This window comes from Anoplolepis gracilipes, chromosome 12 (genome assembly GCF_047496725.1).
Source record: "Anoplolepis gracilipes chromosome 12, ASM4749672v1, whole genome shotgun sequence".
In the NCBI taxonomy this organism is placed as follows: Eukaryota; Metazoa; Arthropoda; class Insecta; order Hymenoptera; family Formicidae; genus Anoplolepis; species Anoplolepis gracilipes.
In genome coordinates, this window is record NC_132981.1 from 9,356,492 (window position 1) to 9,381,130 (window position 24,639).

The 24,639-nt window shown below is 36.2% G+C and overlaps 1 protein-coding gene across 5 annotated transcripts in view; it reads left to right on the plus strand.

Annotated features, from left to right (window-relative positions):
• Kdm3 (Lysine demethylase 3) overlaps positions 1-24,639 on the plus strand; it is a 278,486-nt gene that overhangs the window by 89,558 nt on the left and 164,289 nt on the right. For all 5 annotated transcript variants that reach the window (XM_072903705.1, XM_072903707.1, XM_072903706.1 and 2 more), the window contains exon 7: positions 1,386-1,485. In XM_072903705.1, coding sequence (XP_072759806.1) covers positions 1,386-1,485 — 100 coding nt within the window. The remainder of the gene's footprint in view (positions 1-1,385; positions 1,486-24,639) is intronic.

Below are 24,639 nucleotides of genomic sequence, written 5' to 3' on the forward strand. Positions count from 1 at the left end.
TCGTCGAAGATAAGGATCTTCTTCTTGAATCAGGCTTTTGCAATTGGCAAAATTTTATTGTTCATTTACAGTAGATTCAGACTTTTTTTCTCTTTTCATAATGTCGATTGCGTGCGCGTGTATTTAATTAGGAAATTTTCGCTAGGAAATATTCGGCTAGCTCCAAGTTCGTCGTTTCGTCGAAATCGATCGTTAAATTTAGGTCGTCACCACTGGGACACACGGCGTGTACGAGCGAAATGCTCGCTCGCGTTTATCTCGGAGCCACGTTCGCGTCCGCGCGTTTTCGTTTATCACCGCGGTAATAAATGCGGTAGTTAAACAAAGACGGTATAAACTTGCCTCCCGCTCTCCGTCGTTCCTTCCGCATTATTCCTCGTGTGCCAGCAGCTTTACGAGCGGCAACAAAGACCCGAGACTGACATTACGATTATCTGACTGCGAGTATGTACATGTACGTACATATGTACGTGTATATATATATATATATATATATAAGTGCGAGGACGAATAGCGAAAGATGACGATGTGGCAAAGAAATAGAGATCGCGGAATCATCGGGACTCTATAAAATCGCGGTTAGCTCGTCGTAACGAAACTCGGGCGATATCACAGACGACTCGAAAAGACGTAGCGAATGGCTGTTATTTATGCCACACGATCGAGATATTCGATGCGATCGTGTCTCATAGCATTTCCGCTGCGCAAAATGCTATTGTTCAATGTTGCGTTTACATGCTCTTTGAATAAATGGATATTAACAGATATTTATAACGGTGCGAATATTTTCTGAACGGAAAAAAAAAAACAATCGTGATTTTTATCATTTTTATAATGTTGTTACATTTTATTATTTTATTTATATTGTTATAAAGATGTATTCTCTTATCACACAGTATATCTTTTGTTAAATTTGACGTGGTGTAATCGCATGGTAATCGATTTTACTGCAGTATATGGTTATAGTTCAGCTGCAATTTTGCGTGCTCGTATAACATGTCTTGTAATCTATGTGATCGGCCGCGTTGTAATAAATTGGCACGATCGTTCATTTTAATCTGGCGTCAGCTGACTTTGAAAGCGCGTGAAAACATTTTTGTTGCACGCGATGTATCAACATTCAATGATCGATGTGTCTACGATTTATTATTGCTAAAAATGAGATTAACGGCGTTGTTTGAATATTTTAATCCACTTTTATTATATTTTTTATATTTAAAATTTATTTTCTTGTAATACATTAACTAAATATTAGTACGTCAAACAATTTACAGATATAGATTTGACTGAGCAATCACAGTTTTTAGCTATGTTTAATTTTTATTCTATGTATATATTCGTGTTTTTTAATTATTTAAAGATTTAATGTCTTTGTTTATTTTTAGCCCCGACCTGGAAGAAGGCCTCGAAGACGACCAGGAAACGCGGCGCAGTTACAGACAACTCCGAGGGTGCAAAGTCCGATATCTCAGCATCTCGAAAAAGGTAAGCGGGCTTTACGTTCTTTATTCTAATTTCTAAATTTCTTCCACGAAATGTCGAGATATGCGTGATTATGATCTTTCGTACAATTTACACTTTTTTAATTACTTGATGAGATTATCAGATTTAAAAATTCTGCGAAATATACATGAATTGCAAAGTACTTGACTGTCATCCGTGAAACATCTAATGATTATATATTGTCAAAAGTGACATGTATTCCTACATTTATTAACATTATTAAAAGTTTATGCGAAAAAATAATATATCGGAAGTATTATCAGGTATATTGATATTTCTATATAAAATGAACTTTCGAAAATTCATACAAATTTTTTGACTTGTATATTTGGATAATTTTTTTCACGGATGATAGTGAAACTTTACTTTTTTGGAACGACTGGAAAAACGATAATCGTGAATGGGGCGCCATTTAAAATTGAGATTTAATAAGAGCGTAAATGGAGCCAAACTCTCTGCTACGCGAAGCTGTCTCTCTCTCTCTCTCTCTCTCTCTCTCTCGGTTGCCCGAAATTCATTAGTCGGTTTGCGGAACGTCTGCCCCGCTAATCTCGCTTCTAGTTGAGGCGGAAGTGCTTGCACGCTTGATGAATACAGTTTTAATCGTGTTCCGAAGGCAGCGAACTTTCGGAGAGAACGGAAAGCTCATAACATTTCCCGAGTTTTCTTCAACTTTATTGAGAGGCGAATTTGAAGCAGGCGCCGCGCACCGATAAACCTTTTTAAAGTCGACGAACCGATGCGCGCGATCGGTCGTTCGTTCCTTGGACCGGGTTCACACAATCGACCGGCCGTTAATCGTTATCGGATAGTAAAAGCTTATCCGGCGCTCTAGGTTTCCGATAGCTGTCGCACCACGGTATTACGTGCCATTCTTGCCCATGCTCGTCGTTGAATCGTTTCGCCGATCGATCGGCTCGAGCAATCTCGTCCTCGTCCGTGCAACAAAACGAATGAAAAGGGTTCCGATTTAACAATCGGAACCCCGACGTCTCGGGTATCATAATAAAAGTGCGATAAAAGAGACGTTGATATCGCGTTCGCGTCGTGTCGTACATCGGCAAGCAATCGTAAACATCGTGGGTTAAGATGCGGAAAGCGCGCGAAAGTCGATTGTTGCTATGGCAAGTAATATCACAATGTTATTTTGATTTATAAAATAAAACTTTTTATATATTTGAAACTCTCAAATAGAGCGTACTCTTTCTTTTTTTTTTTTTTTTTTTTTTTAGTTTATATCATTGATTTAAGAAAATGTGTGACATAATGCAAACTTTATAAAAATATTGCGCGGAACAGAAACTATTACTCTCTCTTTGTCTCTCACACCAATACACCAATACCAAGACGCGAAAGTGTCTAGGTATTGATCGTGAGCTACTGTCGACCCAGTGTCAAGTTTTCAGTATGGTCGATAAAGTGAGGTCAAATGCGGTCGTCGTTGTCATCGTCCTCGCCATCGTTATCGATAGATAAATCGCGACTCCTCCATGCGATTCGGCCGCGTTCATTCATGGACTCTCCGGGATGCTGCGAGGAACCGGGGTGTTATTTCGAGTGCGAGAGAATCCACCGAAAAAAGATGTAACACGATCGGACGGTAGGGACGACGAGATGGGACGAAAAAAAAGCAACGGTATGAAAGGATGGGGAAGGTATTGGGAGAACGGGTTATGGGGGAGAGAACGCGAGAAGAGCAGAGTGGGACGAGAGGAGAAGGAGTCGTATATAGTCGGGACGCGAGGGAAATAAATGGTTCGAGGAACCGGCAGGAACCGGTCCGCGGACAAAAGACACGTTGCCGGCACCGCCGTCGAGCAATTCGTGGGACGAGAAGGGAGAGAAGCGGAATCGTATCGGGAGTGCGAGACGCGAGAGGGCGAAAAGAGGGAAGGCTGACTCAGGAGGGACGAAGGGTCCTTGTGATTGCGATAGAGGAGGCCGGTAACCTCCCGCCGACTCTAAAGTCTGTTTTACACGATATAATGCACGGCAGAATTTTTCGTATACGATGGTACAATATTTATGTCTATAAAAAAGAAATTATATTTTATTTGTATAGTATAAATAATTTTATTACACAAATATAATTACACGTAAAAGATACAATAGATTGATATAAGAGAGAGGAAGCTATAAAGTTCCGATATATAATTTCTATGTATAAATTAATATATATTTATGGTAAAACTTTTCACAATTTATAAGACAAAGTCTCGTGTTCTTTCACGCTATTTATAGAATAAACAAGGGAAAAATGTCTTAAATATATGTCGTGTAAAACAGGCATAACACAGATCGAGGAGCAAGAATTTGCGCGGTCTTTGTCCGCGGGGAATTCGCTCTAATCTTCAAGAGGTCGTTTCTTAGCTCCGTCTCTTCGAGGCCCCCGTCGGCCTCGCAGCCTCCCTCACGTCTATTTATCTTCCTTTCTCTCGTTCTCTGGGTTACTCGAGCTCTCATTACGAGCGATAGTTCCTTCATTCTGTTCTTCTTCCTGATTCGCCGACAAGCCGCTTCTCATTTTGATCGATTACAATTTCTTTTTATCTTCAACCGCAACCGTTGTTTTTAGGTTCATATTATTTGCGGTATTTTGCTTTCGTATTTCCCATGACGCCATTTAGGATATTTATATTTACGATACTTTAATAATCTCTAAGGACAAAGTATACGGATTTTATTGAAATTATAGCTATAATATCGCGCACATGTTTTTAATATTGAATAAATTTTATACTAGAAAAAATTGCTTATGCTCGATAATAATTATCGGTACTTTGTCTTCAATATTTGATATTGATATGCGTAAAATATCAGCAGATTTAGTAGATAATTAGAACACTCTTTCAGCCTTTACAATACATATTAATATTACACATCGATTGCCGATTAATATTAATACATTGATTATAAATGATATTGCAAAATATCAATGCACTATTAAATTCAAACGATAATATGATACGATAAACATTAATATAATACGCGAATCGAACTAATCGCGTGATTATGGCGCCAGTTGATTTAACGGACGGGCGGACGAATTAAAATTCAGTTAGAGAATGTACGTGAAATCGATTGCGTCGCGGTACGTTGGTATCGGATTTTCGATTAATGCCACGTTTTTAGCCCAAATTGAAGGATAACAGATTGTCATCGATGAAGTTTGCACTGGGATAATATCCAGTTCGAGACAGCTCGTGAATAATTCAAAAAGTTTGTCTGTCATTTTACGTAATCATCACAATGAGGTTTTTCGCGATTTCGGAATAACACGATAATTCCTGACCTTACGAAATCAAATGAGATTTTTTTACATTTGCCATCGTTTCGATGAATATTCTTGAACTTTTATAGTTATCTCTCTTTATTACATCAATTCAAAAGTTTAAGTCAAATTTTTCAAATAACTTTATATAAAGTGAACTTGTAATATCAATAAGTTTTCGATTATTTAACGAAATGGCATTGCAGCGGAATTTTGAACATTCAAATATAAATGGTATTATGATAATAATAATAATAATAATAATAATAAGCACTAACAATAAAATTATCTATTAATATACCAGTTGCAAGCTCATTATTACAATCGCTTTATTGGATGTACTGTAATCATCAGTTATTCGTAATAAATCTATCAAGTCTAATAGCGATCTGTCCAATTTTTCAGCTTGATATCTTTAATTATTTTTAATATCTTAAATCATACGTTACTATTTACGAGTATAGATAATTTTCTTAATTGAACCGTATCAGATTTTCAGTCAGCAATTATTGACAATTAATTTTTAAATAACGTCAGTAACACTGATTTTCATCATATAGTATTTGATTATTTTATAATGTATAATCAGTACATACCATATGTAAGAAATTATTACAAAAGAGTTAGAGAATCGATTTCTTTCGCGATTTTTTCGGGAAACGTACGTAACAAGCACTGCCATGTGAACGAAAAGATTCAGAACCGAACTTTCTTTCCACATGCGCCAAACCGGAGTGTGCAAATTTCATGGTAATAAAATAACGAGACCCCACAAGTTCTTTGAAGTGGCACTCTCTCGTGGTCGTCGGTATAATTCCTCGCATCCTGAACCCTCCTCGACATCCCGCTGCTCCCGCGGTCGGATCTTTTTTTATTTTTACAAGGGCTATATACGTTGCAAAAATAAACGGCTGGCGTAAGCGCGTGTCGGGTGACACATTGCTGAAAATACAACCTCGAGCCACTGCAGCACATCAAGAGCGCTGATGTCTCACGGTAATTACGTTTGGAAAAATAAAGAAGCTGTAGAAAAGAGAGAAAAAGAAAAAGAGACGGTTGGATTTGTCAAATAATAATAATAATTAATTTGAATGAAATCATTTGTAATAATTTGCATTTTTTCTTCGATTACGAAACATTATTATTATTCAACAATTTAACATAATAAAAAAAATATATATATTGTTTTAATTGTATTTACTGTTATACGATAAGCTTTTCTAATCGAAACGCTAATGATAAAGGCGCGCGCACGACAGATCTCTATCATTTTATATATGCAATTATATTTTAATTAATTTCTGGTATCGAATGTTGTGGCAACTTGTAATATTGAAATTACTGGGTCGTTAAATGTTGCCGAGAACATTGTTGTTAACTCGCGAGTTTAACAATGTATCCGAAGTGAATATGAATAATTCATTAGTTGGTTGGGGAGAGAGAGAGAGAGAGAGAGAGAGGAGAGGAGAGGAGAGGAGAGGATACAAGAGAGGGGGAATGAATTGTTATCGTTCCAGAGGTAAGGCAAAACAGCGTCGCGCGTGGCATTTACATGGAAATTCCGTACGTATTTGGCAAAACGTGCTTTTCGTCTCGTCTCGTCTCGTCTCGTCTCGTCTCGTCTCGTCTCGTCTCGTCTCGTCTCGTCTCATTTCGAGAGATGCGGCTTCACGGTTACGTATACAAACAACCGGCCCCTCAAACCAATTACACGAGACCTCGTTGGCTTCGTTTCTCAGGAAATTACACCCCTCCCGGTGTCTACACTTTTCATTTCTTTCCTTCCTCTTCATCCTCTCCCCCTCGTCCTTTTCACTCTCAATATTTGTCCCGACGCGATCGATCAACTCGTAGCTTTTGTTTCATTTCGATTCGCCCTTACACCGCGAGATCGTTTTGACGCTTCTCGATGAACGTGTCTCCAGAATTTAAAAATGTTGCAGATGCACGTTGTACGTTTAAATATTCAACGCTTGCATCCGACGTCGCGAGATGGTTTAACATTGAAAGCCATTGTCTCGCGCGCGCTTTTAAAGCGAGTGTTTATCCTGAGGCAACTTTACGACGGGAATATAGAGAGTTCGTTGAAATTTCAAACGCAGTTACGTTTCTCGCATATATTTGACCGAGGCGTAAATAAAATCTTGTGCCGACGTTATAAAATAAAATATTAATAAAGCGCGACTTTTTCGACCTCGATTAAAATTTAAACGTCTTCATATATTTGTATATGTATATAAAAATAGAGATTATTATAGATGGCAAATTATGATGTATTTAGTTTGTGCGCGATAAACGAAACGATGAATAAACAATGCGTAGGTACGTATATATTTCGGTTTGTCAGAATTGCTTTCGAGATTAAGCGATATATCGGTTTGGCGTATCGACGAATTCGTGAAATCGCGTCACGTACGGCAACATTGTAAGCAATCAATTTCACGTTCCTGCGAGAATAATTCATCATCGCGTTGTCTGTCGCCGATTCCTCTGGGTCGGTGTAACCAAAATCATTTCCCAACGCACGTATCACTCTCTCTCTCTCTCTCTCTCTCTCTCTCTCTCTCTACCTTACGCCTTCGGTTTCACGCACGAACGCACCGCAAACGCGAGTTTCTATGCTAATTATACGTGGATGCACATAATGCTGGATATGCACCTGATGCCAATAATCATGTTGCCGCAAATGCATTATCTCTCGGTGCGTATATCGGCAGGATGCGGATAGTAGATACCCTTAATAAGTTTTGCAACAAACTTTTAGACGGATGGATACAATTAAATTGATCGCGAAAGATGAAAAAGATCGATTAATCCTTTAACAGGATCTGTGAAATAAAATCTCTTTCGTTCCAATTCGATATATTCAGATATATTATTCTAAACGTTAATTTCCCTATTTCTTGAGAAAGCAATCGTGCTGATAGATCAGATAAACACGTAGGATCAATTTAACAGCGGCGAGAGAGAGCGCAATCACACGATTAGCTCGATATCGCTACAAAAATGCCATTTCACCGCCGTGCCAAAATGCGTTTCCGCACACGCTTGTACTAGCTTTCAAGCGGAAAGTAGAATTGCGTGTAGGTGTGCTGTTCACGTGTAAAGTTGCGGGCATGTACTGTGAACGAACGGCAAATTAAAACATTGTCGGGCAGCACGTGGGCGTTGCGTTTCCCGTAATACATAGATTTAACATTATGACGCGCTATATTGAACGGCGATACACGTCGGCGTGGCTCGCATCTGTTGATCGACACACATGCTCGAGAGTACGCATATAAATGTTTGAGTTTAGGCAATTTAAAGGAAATTAATCGCTCGATTTGTTCGTATCGAATCGATTGGAATACGGGAATACGGGAAATAAAAGCCTAGAGCACTAGAGTATACGATCTGTAGCGTTGAAAGTAATATCATGTTCGATAGTTATACAACGATAGGAATGTGCAAAGATAGTCTGTATATTAATTACGAATACGAAAGCAAATACGAGTACGTACATACGAGTGTACAAATAAAAAAATTCAACTAATGTAAAAAAGTTTGACGAAATATCGCGGGCTGTCGCTAAAATTTATCGGAATATTTAAATGATTAAGGATATGTGGATGAAATATTTTGAGACGCGAATATTCACTAGAATGTATTGAACAAATGCTTTTTTTATTGTAATGAAATTACAAACAAATACAGTTCATATATGTGGGATCGGATTATTCTGTCGATAAATTTTCCGATAAACTCGATTAATATCAATCAATGCGTTACCATTGTATAACTCCATTTTCACGCAAAATGAACGCTTTAAAAACTAGCGGCACGATTTTCTTCCCTTTTTTCCAGCATCTTTTATCGCGCCTCATTTCATCTAATTACACGGTATTTTTCTCTTTGCTTGTTTTTTTTTTTTTTTTTTGTCTTATTTAGATTAGGTGTCAGGAATGGTATGTTTGCTCACCTGTTTGAATATATTTTTACATGTATTGTATCATTAATTATTAGTATATACATTAGAATTATTATTATCATTTACCTTCACTCTCTTCCACACATGTGACTTTTGTATTTAATCGGGATGGCACATTAATTCTGCATTTACTTGGTAAATAAGAATTTTAATAGTTTATGAGCGCAATAAAAAAAAGGGTACCTACTATAATGCAGTGACTGTTAAACGCGTATTGGATAAGAGATAGTATATCAGAAATTCACCGTCGGAATAGACATTACGTGAACGGCATGATATTTTACATGTAAAGCAGCGGTGAGAGAAAGAAGCGTAAACGCTTTTAGGGAAACGTCATGCGGAAACGCTCCTTAAACGTCGCTCCAAATGACTCGCATAAACGCACGCGTGTATGACACACGCACGGTGTGTACACGTGTACGAACGATAACGCCATGGACGGCGTTCTTGTGCGGCAGTAAAGCGAAACGTCGCTCATAAAACGAACCGACGAGCGCGAGTATCGACGTAGTTTCATTTTTTTTCCCGCGGCTTCAACGCGAGAACTTGCGGCTGAAAGTCTAGGGATTCGGCTTGTAATATCGAGCTTGTAATATCGAGCCGTAGTTCACAGTTCCGTTCACATCCCACTCTACTATCGTAAAAAACTCTCTCAGGTTTATCGTCGACAGAATGAGAGATTCCAAAGATAGATTTTAGCGAATAAACTCAATAAATTACGAAAATAACAAAATAATTGTGTACTTATTTAAGACGTATGTTTTGCTACACGTGTATTCGCGATTCGTTTATAATTTATGAATAGTGCACTCAAAAAAATGATCTTGCAATTTCAACAAAAATTTTTTAGGTTGTAAAACATTAACTGAAACAGATAAATTATTGGCAAATACTGTGATACTGCATATATTTTGCACTTAATCGATTTAAATGACAGAGACAGAATTTATATCTGTACTATTAGTATAATTTAGACAGAAAATTTGTCTGTGATGCCTATCTTTAAGGCCTATTATTAAGGTCAATTATATTTGTGATTAATATTTTTGATCTTCTATACGTGACAAACAATATTCTAACAGATATAAAAAGTAGCGATAAATTTCAATTGAATCATCTAGAAATCTATCTACATTAGCAAAGTATTTTTTTGAGTGTGTGGATGGGAGTTTTGCCAAATTGGACCAATTTTCAGATTTCTTTATACCATTCACACGAATTGCATATGTCGCTCATTTTTTTGTACGTTTACAATACAACATAATTATTATTATTACTTTTTTGTGTGTCGTGTTCTTATTTTAATCTACATAAAAAATATTCTTTATCTCGGGAATATCTTGTAAAATCCTTCGCGAGTTGTTTGTAATCTTTGAAAATTCTCACTTACATCATTGGCGTTGATGATGACTCCTGAAACGTTTTTCACTTCCGCTCATGTCCAATAATGCGAGACATTAAACGCGTTTGATATACACGCGCAAGTCGATGTTCTCTTGTATGGCGACATACTTTAATACACCCCTTTGGCGATCGTAACTTATAACTGATTGGTTCACAAATTATGGTTTTAAACGCAATTTGTAACTGTAATTTGTAATTTGACGGTAACTAAATTACGAAAGTAATTTCCGCTTCCCGTTTGACGGTTAATTTCAGCTGATGCGAATAGAGATCGTAACGATACTTTGGTCAGAGTATTGATACTTTCTTTTAGCTGCTCTGGTAATTTGACATGAGCACTTTTGATTATTATAAATGTTCGCTCGTTGCTAACAAGATGATCCAAAATGGTTTGAAGCAGGTCATGCAACTAAATTTAAAGGAACATTTATATCGAAGCAAAAATATCTTCTCGTTATATAAATGACGAATGATTTTTGTCTTCTTTTGTAAGCTGTCATTGCACAAAAACTACTTGTTACTTATTTATTTCAATATTTAATCATTTATTAACTTTAAGCGATCCATTTTGTTATTATTACCTGCTCGTTAATTGCGATACATTATTAATGTAATTATCGTGAAAGTATTTCGTAGCGTCAAAACGGAGTGTAGGAAAGGCGCGATTTCGCGATCGATATCAGCATCGTGTATACATATATTACGCAATCAGAGACAGAGAAAGAGAGGTGTGTACCGACGTGAGCGCGGATACAATGACCGCAAACGCCCACGCGCGACGAGGTGCGACTTTTGAATGAATCGTCGCGTCGCGATGACTCATCGATCACGGCGGAGCCTGCGGCTGATAAATCGCGCGCGCTTTGGAATTAATTACCGTTCGTTCGAGCCGGACGCGAGGGGGGGAACCAGTTTCGACACGGACGGTCACGTTGTTATATTGAAATTCAGCGGCGCGTGTGTCGGCTTTTATTGGGTCCTACATTCCGAACGCGGTAAACCTTTATAGCGTGGAATTGCTTCTCTCGTGTCTGGTTGCGGCGAATGTTTGCGATAGGAATTTCTCAACAATTCTCAATTTCAAATTTAGGCCAAAGTTTAAAATTCAAATGCTCTTTAATATTTCTCAAAATCCGAGCGCGACATAATAATAAATATACATAATAAATATCATACCTTAATGTACAGGAGTTTGTGTGTATCTTTGTACGTAGCGACAAAAATTTCTATGTATGCAAATTCTTGAAAAATTGCCATTCTTTATAGATTGTTGAGATACATTTGGTATATGTATGATTCATCACGTATGAAATTGTAGCATCGCTCTCGAGAGTCATTTCAAATTGTAATATCAGCATGTTATGCTCACGTTTATTTTATATGCGCAACGTTTATATCAAATCGCGCGACCAAAATACCGTCGCAATGAACCGGTTTTAATATCGGCCTTAATCAGCGCGACCGCGCCCATTGTCGTTCGCTTTAATTGAAATCGTAAATGGTAATTAAAGTGTTCCGGCAGCGGTGGATCGTTTAAATCCGGGAGGCAAAATACTAAGCGTGGTTATTTCGAGCCCATCACAGTTAAATTTGCGAGAATTTTGCGCATAAATCGCACGTACTATTGATTTCTATTGCTATGCGCTTCCTGCGCCCGCGCACGCACGTTGGAATATTTTGCATTCATGTAATTTCAAATTCTCTCAGATTATCTTCGATATTTTGCTGCACACAATGCATTCGCTGAAATATAAATTTATCAATTGATCTTTGAATTCGAATTTGTATTTTTTTTTTTTTTTTTTTTTTTTTTTTTCTGTTTTATTCGATGCAATACCGCGCATGCCATATGTATGCCGAGAGTGAGGATTTTATTAACCGTATATAATACAAAAAGAGTGACATATATCGTGTATGTGATCTGTCGCGCATGTATGGCATTGTACAGCAAATACACACGCTCGTTAAAGTGATTTCGGTCTGCCTTATAATTGTGTTACACGCGATACACGTGTCAGATACAGGCCGATACAGATCTTCCGATGATCGTTTTTATTGTATACAAAACAAAATGGAATCGATGTTTTTTGAAAAAATTTTGATACGTCGGAGACGTATTTTATTTTTGACAACGATCGTTCTATTTTAATAAGATATCATTCGTTTGTGGATATATAACAATTCTTATACACGCGCGTCATGAAAATATCAACGTCTTCTGATATTCGTGAAAAAATATTGCTCTGATGGGTGTGAGTGTCTTGGAAAGCTTTCCCTAATAAATTATTGCGCGCAAAAATATTTTCGGATACTGGAGATGTTTACGGTAATATCGTTAAACACGCTTTCAGTAATGTGATTTCGATTGTTGCTGCGCTTACTACGCATATATAATGAGCTTTCGTATCGAAGAATTTTATATTTACGAAATTCTCATACTCAGAGAATTTCTCGCTTTTATTTGCCTAATGCCTAATGACAACGACATCCTTTTCCGCACAAATGTTTTTTCTTCGTACAGTCATCAGAATTTTCTGGGTGATTAATCTTGTTAATATATATATTAGATATAAAAATTCTATTAATTGTATTATATTTTATAGTTATATTTATAATTATTATATTTTACATGTTGATATATTTTATTAATAATTGAAAATTAATTAGAACGTTTCGTCTTTATCAAATTGAAAATTACAATTACATACTTAAATAATTGTAAAGTAACGCGTATAAAAAAATAAAGCTAAAAGTTGAAAAGATGATTGCTTTAAAATTTTTTATAAATTAAAAAAATATTACATATAATAAAAATATTAATATAATAAAAGTTTTACATATATATGAATAAAAAAACTATAATAAAACATTTTTGTCAAAAAATACGGGAAGCTTAATATTTATGTATTTAATGTAGATTATGTTTGATAATTTTGGCAGAAATTTAAAATTATGAATCATTTTTCCTCACGGACAATTTTAAACAAAAATGCCTCCTTCGCATGAGAAATCCCAACGTTGTGACAATATCAGCATTAGTAAAGCAGCGTTCATCTATGTACGCACCATTGGGAGTCCGACACTCGTATTTTCAGATATAGTGGCCAACGCACAACACACCGTAGCGTATTTGTTTGTACACAGGTGGGCGGTGGTCCCCGGGTAATTAGGCAGCTACATTCGTTCCGGTTTAAGCACGGACTCGCTCATTTTGCCCACTAGTTGCAGAAACTCTCGGATAATTATTGTTGCGAAACTTTCCGCTCCGCTCCGCGTGCGCTTGATTTCCTCTTTATCGCTCTGAGCGCTCGTGCGTTTATATTCATCTAAAATTCTCTCTACCATGAGTACTGTATTCTCTATGCTTTCCTGCATTGTAAAGATACTTGAATATTGTATTTTCATAGGATAAAAAATAAATACTTTATTACCTTTCATATATATAGCAAATAGCGTATGAAAATAATACTCATATGCACATGTTGAATCTCAAGCTTTTTTCATTGAAATGAAATATTTTTTTAAATATAACAGTACGAACAGTAGAGATTGAAATTTTTAATTACTATTGTTGTATATCACGAGCCATGCATTTTTTTCAACTATATTCTTATTTATGATATCGGATATTTAAATATTCGAATTAACGAATTAAAAGATAGTATATGAAAATTTAGGCTTTCGAAGATATCGCACGCGCATATTTGTTCGAATTGGAATTTTTCGAAACATAAAATTTTAATAATTATATTTTCTACTAATTGTATCATCAAAAGTTTAACTTTTGTTACTTTGAAATACCTTCCATGCCATTTTTACATATCGTTTCAATCTATTGTGTGCTACGTGTTTTTGAAAATACGTATTAATGTATCAATTATTTTTTAATTAGAAATATATTTTTTATATTTTAATGTATGCGCGAATTTTAACAAACAAATATATATGACGGGAATATACAGGTCAATGACACCGTATAACCTCGCTAAGTGTAAAAGATCGATTCAACATTTTGGAGGAACCTCCATTTGAAATCCAAAGGTCTTGACTTCTCGATTTTGCGGATACAGCTGTCTTTCATATGGAAAAGACATTCCAATATATAGTTACCAAACTCAAATTTATATATATATATATATACATACACGCGCGCGCGCACGTGCTTTGTATTTTTCGCGCTTGAGAATTCAGCCAAGTGTAAAGTTTCTCTTCTCGTCTCGAGATGTACCGAGATGTGTGCACAGCTTCGCGAACTTTCTTAACGATCTTCTAAAACATTTCTCCTTCTCCTCCCTCTTTCACGTTTCACATCGTCTCCTTCTCGTGCGTCTTTGTTTCGAATCTCCGGTGCGTCTTCGTTCTTCTTGTTCTTTCTCGTTCGCCGGAGAACGTCGTCGAGGAATGCTACCACGTACTATGGTTTATTTTCTCCTTCGCCCTAGCTTTCTGCGTACTTTGAGGAAAGTTTCTGCATTAGCAACTCGAACTCCTGTAAAGACAGCACGTGCCCGGCGGCGGTGTGAAGCTTTTTCGATGCCGCGCGAACAGTTTCGATGACTTTTCTCGTTAAGTTCCCCCTGTTGCTCTCAACCGGAGTTAGATCTCCACAAAGGGTCCATCTGAACTAACCCAAAAAGATTTGTTAATTGCGAATAGTAGAGACACCCTTTACTTGAAGGTTCTTCAGTCCTACTTACATATTTTTAATATAATATAATTTATTTATTTTGATAAAGATGCCAAAAATTTCCTTTTAAAGTGACGAAAAGATTTTTTTTTTTTTTTTTTTTATTCGACAACATTCTTGCTGACAGCATTTTATTCTCGCGAGAAGAATTATCGTTATCTTTGTATTCTATTAGTATAGATATTTCTCCAGAATACGATCGTGAAATGAAAGAGGACACTTACGTATGTAAATTAAATATCAGTCGTTTCTTATTGACGCGGTAATATAGCGTTTTTTGAAAGAAAAGAAACATGGAAAAACGAGATGACGAATAGACGGGAAAAAAAAGATAAGACCTTCGGCTGTTTTCCGGTAGGCTTTTTCTTCCGTGGCGCGGCCTTGATCCTCCTCTCTTATTTAAGTAACGTTAGGACTTGGAAGACGAATGAGGGAGCAATCTGTCTCCGCAAGGAAGGATCGATCCTCGTTGAAGAGGACCGGCCGGGAAAATATACGATAGATACGGAGATCTCGTCTCGTGGGAGCTATCCCTGCTCTCATAAAAAAAAAAAAAAAACACTTTCCACAAAATCGAAGAGCACACTCTATTCCGGTTCTCACGTGGTCTACAAAAAAGCTTGATCGAAATAAGGGATAAAGATTATTGCCACAACGGTTGTGTTGGCACAAATTGCTTCGACACTGTCTCGAATTTCGCGATATCGAATATATTCTTTAATGAAAATAATTTTTTTCAAAATATGATTTCTCGCTGTTTGATACCATGTGATAAATATTAATTAATATTAATATAAAGGTATAGGATATAAGGTGAAAATTATTATTTTGACAATTATTTTGAGCGGACAAACAAACGATCATTTTTTTTTATGTTAAAATCGAGTATATTTTTGTCTCTTAAATATTTTCTATTATTTTCCAAAATTAATTTGTTATTTTTCTTACATTATAACGTAAATATTATGTAATGTAACCAGGGTGTCTATTCCCTGGAAAAACATGGAAAACCTGGAATTCTTAAGGATTTCTTTTGTATCTGGAAAAATTAGGGAAGTCTTATGGAATTTTATTGAGAATTTAGGGAATTTTTTCGAAAATTATCTTTTTGATCATTTTGCTGTCATATTGTAAACAGTCAACCATGTGCATGAAACTCGTCTCACTTTGTAGAAACCCATTAATTGTTGAGAATTCTAGCTTTATTTTTAATAGTTTTGGAGGTCTTGATAGATTAAATTAATAGTTCTGGCTATTAAACAAAAAAATGGCTCGGGACAAACTGAAATGTCAAGATTACGGTTCTTACTTTGTCCGCGCTGATGATGTTAAAATATATTATAAATATATATTTTTTTTATTATTCATGTCTTATCTAATTTTTAATGATAAAGAAATGAAAATTTTGCAATTGAAAAATACTTATATTTTATGAAAGTTATTAATTTTTTTAATACGTTTACAAATCTAGCACTTGAAAGTTGAGAGATTCTGTGCTTTTCCTTCGTATAAATGAAAAACATTAAAAAACGTACGTAATAAAAACATTTTATTTTAGAGAAGGGTGTATTAAAAAATCTTGAAAATATTTTCTTTACTTGAAATTTTGAACAAAAACACCTGAAAAATCAAGGAATTTTCAGGGAACTTTTTTACACTCTGATAATTCCGCATAGAAATGTAAAATAAAATTTCTTATTGTGATTTTTAGTTTTTACATTAAATTTGAGTCTTGAAATTTAGCGTCTGTCATATCCCGTAATTTCAAACTATCGTATACCGCGAAACATTCATCTTATCATCTTATCAAGTTTATGCATACATTTTCGTGGGACACGCGGCATGATCGATTTAAATGGCATCTACCAACCGCGTGCACGTTTGTTCCCCTTTCTTCCTCCTTGTTGATTGCATAATGAGGTGAATAAGCCGAAAGCTGGTCTCTCGTCGCAGCTGTCTGTCACTAAATTCCAACGTGCATGCATGCATGCATGCACGCACGCGTGCGCGCGCGCGCCCGCACTCTCGTCTGCGTGACTCGAATAAGGGTGCATGGACACGCAGGTGCAACCTGATGGCCGAACATGTACACAGTGGTATTGCTAGCTAGCAGGTGGCCTGCTGGACACAGGTACCACCGTTGCCATCTCGAACGATCTCATCGTCTTCAAGGTCTCAGACTTATCACATTTCGAGAAAAAAAAAAAAGTCACTTTTTTCCCCTATATATATTTACTTTTGACGAAATTTCTAAAAATTGTGTGACCATTTGTCAGCAAGAAACGGTAAGATGGCAAAGTGCCAAGCCAAGTTGCTGGATGCTATCGAGCGTATATCTTTAAAAATAGATATTATCGTCTATCTATAAAAAGCTGGACTGTTAATAACGAAGATGTGTTTTAAGTTCGTGCTATATATAATAATTGTAATAGTCACGGTATATATAAGGTTTCAACTCGATTGATAAAAATAAAATGACCGAAGAAGGTATTTAATGTGATTATATTTTTTAATAACAGAAAAACACATGAAGTATAAAGTAGAATTATGTACTTATCTTGTTTGCACTTTATCAAATTACTTACGAGCGCTATAATCTATTTTTTTCACTCTGAATATTAGAGGAGTAGAATAAAATATTTATTTTTAGACAATGTCAAACATATTGATTGTTGAAGAAATTATTAGAAATTATTATTGAAGAAATCTATTTAAATCGAGAACGTGACAACGTGGCCATTGTCAATTGTACATTGATAAACTTGTTGCAGCCTACGCGAGTTTCGATTTGTAGCTTTAAAAAGTCCATTTCATCGAGACTAACCTTTCGTGTGAAATCATCGCTGTGTAATTTTATCGAGGCCAGATTCCCACGCCTGACCCGGAAAATCGATGTCCCGGCATGATATCATTCGCGATCACGCGGTCTAATTTGCACAGGTGGCCATCTCGCTGCGCGTGGTGAAACGGAATCGAAAGTGAGATTGGTTCCGTTCTGCCTGGCCGAGTGCCAAGTCTCGCCGTCTGCACGTCCTCCTCCCCTTCTACCCTCACCCCCGGAAGAGTACACTAGCTCGTGCTTTTGTTGCCATCGCGCCTCTCACGCGCACCCAGACACACGCGCGCGCGCGCGCAGAATTTCGCGCTATTCCCGTACATCCGGGTCTTGGTCCGACAGATATATCGGTAGCAACGCCTGCGACAGAAGCGATAGATCATTAGCACGGGCTAATGAACTCGAAAACCTTGTTTAAAGATGCTCGCGCGTCGACACTTGACCCGAATTATGTTTCGGTTTATTCGAGGATTTTTCTCCTTTTTAACACAATGACATGTTTGATATATATGAATTAATTATATTGTCTGTAAAATGTAGATTCTATTTTTTGCAATACAGTACAATAATGAAGTTTGAAATAACAATGTTTCACCGATATAAAATTAAAAATTACATTTTAAAAATTTATCAGACACTCTAGTGATGTGACAGTTTTAATTGAAGCCGTTATTTTTATTGTTACACAAAAATAGTTTGATCTCGTTACATTCAAATTTTGGCATTTGTAATATTCTTTCGCAGATCGTTCCATTTATTTTTGCATATTGCAAAGCGTTTTATGTTGCAGCCGCTGTCTCGCAAAGTTTCAAGGCGATCGACCTTCGAACGGACGTACGAAAATAATTGTTTGGCTTCGAACGAACGCGTGGAAGATAATTTATTGAGAGCGTGCTTCTTGTGTTAGTTAAGAGGGGGTAACGCAAAAAACAAAGAGCAAACTTTGAACGATTGATGAGGGACGCGAAGCGAAATATACGAGAATCTCGCCCGTCCTATCACTGTATCGTTTCGTGATCCCCAGTTTAATATATATCTCCTTTTCAGAAAAATATAAGGTAATAGCAAGATAAAAACTGATAAAAAACAAACAAATAATATGCATAATAACTGGTAACAACTCTATTATTTCTTTTTTTTTAGTTTAGACAGAAATCTGATGCAAGAAATATATAAGCCTTACAAATTTTGAAATCACATAATTGTTAAAATTTTTTTATCGCACCAAAATCATTTATATAAAAAATAATGTATTTTGTGTGTTATTCTATTTATTGAATAAATAGCATATTTTGCTATTCTATTTCTGCTGTAATTATTTAAAGGAATCTTAAAAAAGATTTTAATATCGATATACTTATTTATGTCATCCAATAATTTTGCAACAACAATAATAAGACAAATTAATAAATAGCTGCGGAAGAATATTACAAATGCTAAATTAATAAATAAATAGTAATTCCATTAGAAATAAGAAAAGAGACATACATAATTATCGAGATTATTCTTATTCCAAATTGTATATAATATTATACAAGAAATGCAAATTTAATTCCTGAAAATATAATTTACACCATTTCGGGGAGGAAAGTGAAAAAGGAAAAGATAAATAGCTATTTAATCGGTTATATTACTCAAGCAATATGAAATTTAATCTTCTGTAAATTGTGTTCATTTTACATGAAATGAAACTTGGATGATGCAATTGAGAATAAATTGCTAATTCCGTTTATATATACAAGATGATTCGCTGTCGATCGAAGTGCTCCAAAGAGCAGCAGCCGAGGTAACTCAATTTGCTTTCTACGATTCGCACATGGCTCAAGCTACCCCGCCGTGCAATAAATTTTAAGCTAACGCGATTCGACGCACTTTACATCATCGAGTACCGTGGAGTACGTCGCGCAGTTTCCAAAGGGCAGGGATCGGTCCCTTCGAAGGAATCTCACGGTCGTCTAATAAGTGTCTTTTGTGTTCGATAATAGTCATCGAGAGAGAGTGAGCGAACGAATCTCTCACCTTTCCTGGCGATCATAGGTCGTTATGTCATTAACAAGCGCATCGTCGCCCACCTAAACGCACTCTGTATGCGCATGCATCGCAGTTGCGAGTTTGCACACGCATTTATTATTATGCGTGCACTGCCAGGCGACGATGCGTGACTGCGGCACGCCTATCTTTTTCGTACCGGCGGCGATTCGTCCTGCTCTATCATCACCGTGTTCTTTACCGGATGTTGAACGCTGTAGATGCTGTAGACTACGGACGAACTAATAATAATAATAAAAAAAAATGATTCTTGATAAACAGAAAGTAATTTGATTGTAGAAATGAGAGAATTAATTACGTTTTTGTACAAACATTATCTTATATTTTAGTTAATCTCACAATTCTGAATTTTATTTTAACATGAAGTTATATCTCTTTAATTGATCTCGAATTAATTTTTAATGTTAAAAGCTGCTTGTTCAACAGTTTCTTCATCCGTTAAGGTACTAAAATGTGGATATATCCTGTCCATATTAGCTAATTAGAATTTCAAATAAGATAAAACGTTCTTTTTTTCCCTTTCTGTTAAATTACGCTGATCGCCGTATAAGAAGTATAATAATGATGATGATGATGCAGTGCTATATGATATAATGCTTGTGAATCATTGGATCGAATAGTGCTTTTTTTGCTTATATCGATAATTGAATTATAAGCTTCGCTTACGAGCGAAGTTAAATATTTGCGTGAGCTATTACAATTTTTTTACTGGCGATGATATCGAAAACCGCGACGTAATTTTTTTATTCGTAAATAGAAAGAGCCCTGATTTTACATTTACGAGAAAAAACCTGCATTTTAATCTGATTATTTTCGGTCGCTTCGCGAAGGGGATCTATGATGAATACGATACATTTAATAATATATTATAATGTGTGTACATATACGTGTGTGTATATAAGCCTTTGCAGGAATTACTTTTGAAATCGAACGAACGGAATGGGTAAAAAGAATTTGCTATCAAATATTTCAAACGCTTCAACGTTTAAATTGAAAACTAGCTTAGTTACGGCCGGTACGCTTTTAATTCCGCGTTTGAATAAAATTCCGTTGCATAAAATATTCAGAATAGCTGGATTTCGACGAATTTATTTTCTGTGCGCGCGCATCGCTGAATTCGCAGTTGATTGCAGGTTTTGATTCCACTGTTTTTCGCTCCGTCCCATTTATGAGGCGTTGCACAGAAGAAAATCCGTTTTTTAAATAAACATTTTTTGTTTTCTGAAACATAATTTGCTAATTCAATAGTGAACATTTATATACGATAAAATATATGATAAACGTAGACAACACAAAATATGTTTTATTTTTTATTGAATTTAATTTTAATAATAAGTTTCTTCTGTAATTATAAAATTAAAAATCTTGTAAATTTCAAATCAAGTAACGTTTGAAATGAATTTATTTAACACGTTTATGATTCGAAAGATATTTTTATTAAGACGAAAATGCCACTTTTATTTCTTCCCCCCTCTTATGAAAAAATTATCATTATAATTATTTAAAGTGTATAAAATAATTCTGACTCGCTAATTATAACGAATGCTTATATTTTAAAATTACGATGCCAAGTTTATACTTCTGTATCTGAATCTGTTTTAAGAGATTCTGTTCTTTTAATTTTATTTAGCAGAGCTCAAATAAGAGTCAAGAAGAAACACGATTTGAGAGATTTTATATACATATGTATATAAGCGACATTTTGTTTTAATTAAGACTTTCGGCGTAGTAATATATTTTTAGTATTTTAATCAAGCCACGCCACGAGTTAGCAGTAAAATCGTAAGTGGCGTTTTATTTATCTCGGCTAAAATAAGGGAAACGTACGATACAACGAGCGCAGGATTATGTTTTCTTTTAATCAAATTATTATACAACAGATTGCGCAATATATACATATATAACCAATTTTATTTTTAATTAACGCTATTAAAATGACAAATAAAAATGTGAATGGAAATTTATGGCATTTTCTATATTAGGCGAGGAAGCTTCCACGTATGTTTTTTTCTCTCTTTCTCTCTCCCTCTTTTAAATTTTACCTTCTCAATAAAGTAAACCTAATAATATAAATAACAGGTAATTAATTTAATTTTACAAAGCGCATTGTTCTTGCGGTAATTTCGCATTCGTTACATGGTTTTATGCCGCCTTCAACGCACGTCCCACGTTCACGATTTACCTTTCCTTTGAATTTCTATTTCTCTTCTTTCTCCCTCGTTTTTTTTTTAATGTATATGTACATACATTTCTGTACTCATACGTTTATAATCACCGCTTCTTTTCCCTCTCGTCGAGATTCTGAATTACAAATCGTCAGTAATTCAACTCTTTATATACAATACTACGCCCGAGATATTTCGCTATGAAACGTCCTTATTGCGTCGCTCCTTCCGTGTTAGACCTCGTCATGGCTAGAGAATTGCTTCCTGTATTATCGTGCGTTCTTTCTAGAATCTTGGAAATTACCAGAGCGCGATATTTGTTTTACATATCGCAGCTTTATTTATATTTTATTATTATTTAAAAGACAACACCCAGATAGAGTTAATAATTATCTTAGATAAGATATCAAGAGAGAACGATAGTTGTTGATACAAGTAGGAGGACGGCTTCTCTCCTCTTTTCTCGTTTTCACACACACACACACACACACACACACACACACACACATACACATACACAGACATACACAGATTCACTCGCGTACGCAAAAGGCTATTCTAATTGCCTGGATTAGCGTGAGTCAGCCTATTGTAACTGATTGTCTGCGAGACGAGGAACAGCGGTGGTCATTCTTTCGCGACGAATAAATCGATTTCACACGCGATAAGAGAAAACTCGCGGAAATGTCATGGCATGGATGGACGAGTATTTGTTCTTTTCCTCGGTCATAAACAGCAGAAAATATAGGTTCCGACAAGCTGTGAAATAAAAAAACGGCACGAGTCTATCTTTCGACGCTGACGTGAGTTATTGATGACATCATTGTGTTTGTTTTACACTCGAGTTTTAAAAATTACATAAATTAGATTACTATTTATATAGGAAAAACACGTGATCTATTATAAATGATCTCGATATCATCAATAAAGGATGATAGAGTTGCGTGCAAAAATACTTTATTATCTTTCTGCAAAGTGTAATTAATGAATTAGTGTGCTATTTTGCGGATTTAATTTCCATCGTTTTTACATTGGAAAGAATAAGAAAACTCTGATACTATTTTAATCTGAATATAACTCTTATGGAATATGTCAAGTTTTTTTTTTTTTTTTTTTTTTTTTAAGCATTGAAGCAAATGAATTATTTAACCATCAAAAATTAATTTTCTTGATTTAATATCGAAGGAAAAAAAAAAAAAAAAAAAAAAAGGGAAAAATCTGATTCCGATTAAGAATAACCGAAAATAAAAAATGGACTTCTATATGCGCATATAAAATTGTGCGAATTATTATATAATTACATATGGCCAAATATGATCTTATATATCCATTTTCTCTCGGGAAGCGCTGAATAAAGTTTTCGAAAGCTTCGTAACTGCACCGTAAAATTTTAAAGGATATATTGTGTACATCATTTTGCGTGGTTGTTTCGCGCGCGGAGTTTCTCCTTTATCTAATCCTCATCGATTTTAACTTGGTCCGGCAGACGCGCGCCAAGTTCCCAGACGCGCTCTCTTCCGCGAAAGTTTCGCGCCGCTCAAAAACTTTCCGCTTCGAAGCTCGTTCGTCTGCGCGCAACACACGCTAACGTTGTCGCCGCTAGTACATATTTCGTTTCATTACAGGAGAAACACACCGAGTGTAAACCAGAGACCGTAATTACTCGGTCGCGTTGTGTCGGCCGTATTTAACGGGACGGTACCTGTGTATATATCTCTCGGTAACAAGCGACCGTCTGTTTGCGTTACGTGATACGGAATTACACGTTCTCATTTCTACCGCGGACATCTCGCGACGCGGCCGGCAACGGTAAACGAGAGCACAATCGTCGTGCTGTCCCGTGATATGCGATGGATTTCCGTCAACTTTGCGGCGGGATTACGGTACGCGACTCGCTCTCCTTCGGCATTGCCGTAAACACACGCGCGTCAAAGTGCTCTGTAGAATTAATTAATTAATTTCCGCGCTCTCCGACTTGGTCTCGTCCGAAATAATTCTGTGTGTACGCCCGACGACAAACAACCCGCTCTCCGTCGTTGTCAAAATTAAATAAGACACCGTTCGAGTTCCGTTTTGTTCCAGTCGGCCACAATAGTTATATTGTGATTTGCGCGACACCGACGGCTGCGTGTGTGCGTGTGTGTGTATTATTTGCCACGCATTGTCATTATACATTGTTACTAACCGTAGATTTTGGCTCGCACGAAGGACGAATCACGATGTTAATTAGGTACGCGCTGAATAAATAGAAGTCAACGAAACGATAAATCACCACTTTGATGTGATGATAAATGCAGAAAAAAATCAAAACCGACTCAAAAAGAAATCTTAATTAAAGAGCCGTCGATAATAATCGAAAATGTTGAAAAATTTGAATTTACTTTTTCCTCCATGATGTGATTATTCCATATTATTTATCCATTTCACTTAATTAATATACATGCGCACACTATGCTCGAATTGCTCAAAAGGGGCCAACGGAACATGATAAACATTCCGTTTATCAGTGTGTGTATGTGTGTGTTCTGTCCACGTCCCATGAATTATTACTCGCGTCTCAACCATTCGATCTATCTCTCTCTCTCTCTCGCGCTGTGTCCGGACAATTATATCCGGCCACTAATCGATGCCGCGCATGATACAAGCCATCAATCAGCAATAATAAATCTCCGAACGAGATCGCGCTCTTCTCTCGTATTAAATTACCGCGCGCTCGAGGATCGCGGCGGACTCCTCGAATTATTTACGGCGCTC